The 4,268-nt window shown below is 56.1% G+C and overlaps 3 protein-coding genes across 3 annotated transcripts; 1 reads left to right on the top strand and 2 right to left on the bottom strand.

Moving 5' to 3' along the window:
* Positions 1–852: 852 nt before the first annotated feature.
* SPRG_17573 (hypothetical protein) lies at positions 853–1,447 on the bottom strand. The gene has a single exon (XM_012356916.1). The coding sequence runs from the start codon at positions 1,379–1,381 to the stop codon at positions 911–913; it is 471 nt and encodes a 156-aa protein (XP_012212306.1). The 5' UTR covers positions 1,382–1,447; the 3' UTR covers positions 853–910.
* Positions 1,448–2,284: 837 nt separating this feature from the next.
* Positions 2,285–2,584, top strand: SPRG_17572 (hypothetical protein; the record flags this gene model as incomplete). The annotated part of the gene is made up of 2 exons (XM_012356915.1): positions 2,285–2,412; positions 2,459–2,584. Coding segments are annotated over 2 exons (227 nt in total), but the record flags the coding sequence as incomplete, so codon positions are not given.
* On the bottom strand, positions 2,570–3,998 carry SPRG_17571 (hypothetical protein; the record flags this gene model as incomplete). The annotated part of the gene is made up of 3 exons (XM_012356914.1): positions 2,570–3,070; positions 3,121–3,462; positions 3,516–3,998. The coding sequence occupies 3 exons, from the start codon at positions 3,996–3,998 to the stop codon at positions 2,597–2,599; spliced, it is 1,299 nt and encodes a 432-aa protein (XP_012212304.1). The 3' UTR covers positions 2,570–2,596.
* Between the last annotated feature and the right edge of the window lie 270 nt (positions 3,999–4,268).

The raw sequence follows: 4,268 nt of genomic DNA, 5'->3' as shown, positions 1-4,268 counted from the left end.
AGTGCACAAACAAGTAGTGATCGGTGCCAGCAGCAAGCAATTGGAGCTCGTAGTACTTGTCCATGTTGGTGCTCACGTTCACAAGGACAAGGGATGCAGCGCGTAGCAACGTCGATTGCGCGATGCCGAGCGCTGCAAGCGCATTGGCGGCGACGGGACTGATCGCGCCGCAGTTGCTACGCGCCGACTTTTTGTTGGGTGTCGTCGCAACCGAAGTGGCCTTGCGCTTGGGAGCCATGCTTGTTGTCGTTGGAATTGGAAAATGGCATTCCGATCGCAACACCACTTGATACGACCATCACTCACGCCACCATCATTCACATCGGGTTGTGCAACAACAACGTCAAACTGACCATCGCAAGTGAACGTCCCGCTACGTGGCGTTCAAATCCATGCGCTTTCTTCTGCTGCCGCGCGGAGGCGCAGCGTTCGTAGGCTGAACTCTACCTTAATAACGCTGGTATCATATTCGGTTCACGGCTTGGTTTGACTGGAGATTTACATGTGCACCAACATGTCATTCTCAAGTGAGTATCAACATGGCCCTTCTTGCAGGAGACAAGGCAGACATGACCTAGGTCACGTCATGTTCAAGACCAACAGAAGGGTTGCGTTGTCAGAGTGCTTGTCGACGTCTTGCAGTAGCGATGCGGCTTCTTGCGATATGACACAGCGTTGAGCCATTACTGAGCTTTCATGGACCGTACTTGTATATGAAGACGCGACGTTACTTCTATCACAGCAAGACCTTGCAGGGAGGACGCCATCAACATAGCGCGTACTATCTACCTTGTTTGCGCCTCACCCAAGTGTCGAATGCAGGACAACAACATCACGTGGGAAAAATGAATAGTTTGCTAGATATAGAAGTCGCTACAAGCGACGCTCGGCGTCGGAGCCACCACAACGTTTAGGATTCAATGGCCACGGCCTCGCCCTCTGCGGGCGCCTCAATGTTGAACATGGTGCGAATCTCGTCCGAGGTCTTGCCCTTGATCAAGGTCGCGACCTTGGCGCACGAGAGGTCGAGAAGCGACTTGATGTCCATGTAGTTGGCGGCGAGAATGAGCTCAAAGAGCGTCTCCTGCTCGACCTCGACAAAGGCGGCATCCCACTCCGAGACCACGTCGCGCATGTCGCCGCTCTTGAGGGGCTTCTCAATCTCCTCCATCGGCGTCGTGTGGTGGTGGTTGCAGAACTCAATGACCTTGGCCAGCACGGGGCTCTTGACATTGGGCAGCGGAATCTCGCGGACGGTGTCGTCGCCTTCGTCGTCGGCCAGCATGGCCTTGACGAGCTCGCTCACGCAGGCCACGTCACGCGCGACTTCAAAGCTGTCGCCGTCCTGGGACACGAGGTTCACCTTCGTCGAAGCGGTCATCCTGGTTGTGGGCGAGGCGGTGTTTTGGTAATTGACGAATGGCCACCGCCTGCTTCACGACCAACACTCTCCCACAACCGGAAAAATCCAAGTGGCGCCAACGGGATTGCTTTGTCCCAAAGCACCACTCTGCGGGAAAATGGCGGTGAAATTGCTGGGTGTAATAACGATGTCCCAGCATGGCCAAGGCTGCAGCACGGTCGGCCGCGACGGGCAGTGAGCGCTCTTCACGGTCTGTATTTTATTCCTTATCGTCGCTGAAATTAAAATATCCAAATGCAAATGCTTTACAAACCCACGACTGTCAATATTATTATCCTGGTTTCACACTATTGACAGAATGGCATACTCCGTGCAAGTCATTTTCCCCATGTGACATTAATTGTTGTTGATAATTCGGAGAAAAATAATATAGCATTAAAATGGACGAGAGAGGGCGACAAACTGGTGACGTTCAACCAGATTCGGCCACGTATGGCAGTGGAAAGGGTTTCTGGAATGCTGTAGGTAATAAGCTTACCGGTATTCCTGCGCATCAACAACCTTGGAAGCAGCGATGTCAGATGTGATCGATTGCACCAGCGGTGGACGAAGGATGGCTATCGCTTCCATGGCTAGCTACCGGCTGGATAGGGACCTTGATGTCGATCTAGGTTGCTGGGTTCGTAGCGACAACACCTTTCAACGGCATCGCCGTAGCATCGTTCTTGCCGCCGTATATCCCGACAGCGCAGGTGGCAAAACACCCAACGCTTGTTAAAAGAGCAGTCGGTACTCGCCAAAAGCCAATACGGCGCCGAGGTCATCGTATCCATTTATACAGGAAACAAATATTAATATTTGGACGCATTGTGGGAGGCTCCTAGTTGGGTGTTTTTCGCCTTCGAAGTTTGCTTCGATCTTCAATGATGCCATCAACACAAATCCAACCGACGATGGCAGCGAACGTGGCGATGGAGCTCTTTGCCAAGGTCGCGAGCCTCCTCGTGGGCCGCTTCACAGTCTCGTTTGAGAACGAGCTGCGCTTCATGGTACGACGTCTTCCGCCTGCCGCCGGCTCATCTATATGACACGTAGGCGGAAATGACGGGCTCGGCCGCCGCCCACGCGATGCGCGTCGACAACGTGCCGCAGCAAGTCGTGCGCACGGCGACGACCGCCCTCTCGCGCCTCTAAGCCAACACGTATTCCTTGTAGACTCTATGCTGACGTGGCTTAAGCGTCGCTCGTTGTTGGTTCTTTCGGCAGCGTCCACTTGAGGAGACGGCGGTAGGCCTCCGAGCCATACTGCGCGCGGAGCACCTTGCGCGCATACGACGCCAGCTTCTTCTTGTACTTGTCAGCGATGACCGACTGCGGCTTGGCTTGGTACTTGCGCGCGCAGGACGCGTGTACTTCGACCATAATCTGCAGCTGGAGCCGCACGTTCTTCGTGTGGATCGCAATCTTGAGCGCGTCCGTGAGCGTGCGCTCGCCCTCGTCAACCTTGCCGCTCGTTGCGAGCTTGGGGCCAAAGAGCACCATGATGGCTGCGGTCGTATTACTGCAGTTGATGGTAGTGCTGGCGAGTGTAAGACAGTCTTGGAGGATCGAGAGGCCGAAGCTGCGAAGCCCGTCCAGCTCCGGGTAGGACCCTGTCATGCCCAAAGCGTGGCTTGCCCAGAGCCACTTACCGAGATAGAGGTCGTACTACAATATGCAATGCGTACATATGTTGGTCTCAAGCAAAGGCGTATTACCTTGGCGCGGACTTCCTTGGACGGGCCGTCGTAAATGAGCTTGCGCAGCTCTGCGTCCCGCAAAATGCCGGCGGCAAATTCAAGAAGGTTCTCCGTCGGGTAAAAACTTGGAATCTCCGAAGCTGCATCGTCGTTCAAAGCGTCGGCAACGATGGCACCTGCGGGGTCCAGCTCTGGCAGCGGATCGATCGCAATCGTGGTTGCCACGTCGAGGATGTCCATGAGCACGAGCAAGCTCGCGTCCGACTGCTGCGGCCACGCCGGTGTCTCGGTCAACAAGAGTGAGAACGCCGAGTTGATGTGCGTCACGGCCGCGTCCATCGCGTTGAGCGAGTGGGCGTACTACAGGCACAAGGACGCGTGAGCCGCGACGTCGTCTCAAAGAGAGACCGTACCCGTGCCAGCACAATGTGAACGCGGGCGACAACGAGTGGCGTCGCCACAACAATGTGTCGGTATGTGGTGCAGAGGTCCACGAGGCATGTCGCGAGGTCGGCGAGCTCGCCAAACCGCCCTTGGCTGTCCAAGACAACGCAAGCGACTTCGTACGTTTCGAAGAGCGCAAGCGCACTGTAGCGCAGGTAGGCCGCCGAGTCGGGTGACGCGAGGTACGGCGGCCAGCGGGCCATTTGCTTGGCCGCGAGGGCGAGGCCTTGGTTCGGGTCGTAGTAACACTGCAGCCGAAACGTCATAAAGGCAGCATACAGCGACCAGAAAGGGTTGATCTCCTTGGGTGCCTTTGGCATCGTAGCGAGATAGGCTTTGGCGTCGACAATGCGGCCTTGGCGCAGGTACAGGAGTAGGCGGAGCAGATGAAAGTAAAACGAGAGCGCTGCGTCCTCGACTTGCCGCGCAAACTGGCTGCAAAAATCAAACATTTTGGCCGCACTCTCGGCAACGAGCGTGTCTGCCACCAAGAACGAGTGGCATAGCGTCTCGAGAAGCCATAGCTAGGAAAGCGCAGTCGTAAACAAGACGGGGGATCGAAGGTGCACCGACCTTGAAGGTAGAGTCGGTCGTGTGTGCAGCGAGGCGGTAGGCCGCAGCCGCCACCTCGCCAAACGTGGATGGAGCAATGGATCGATCGAGAACCGCGGCGTGCACATCGTCGAGCTGGTCTTGGAGTGTGGCGACGAACCACCCGATGC

The sequence above is a fragment of the Saprolegnia parasitica genome (genome assembly GCF_000151545.1).
Source record: "Saprolegnia parasitica CBS 223.65 unplaced genomic scaffold supercont2.640, whole genome shotgun sequence".
In the NCBI taxonomy this organism is placed as follows: domain Eukaryota; phylum Oomycota; class Saprolegniomycetes; order Saprolegniales; family Saprolegniaceae; genus Saprolegnia; species Saprolegnia parasitica.
The sequence above is the reverse complement of the archived record's forward strand: the minus strand, read 5'-3'. Positions and strand labels throughout refer to the sequence as shown.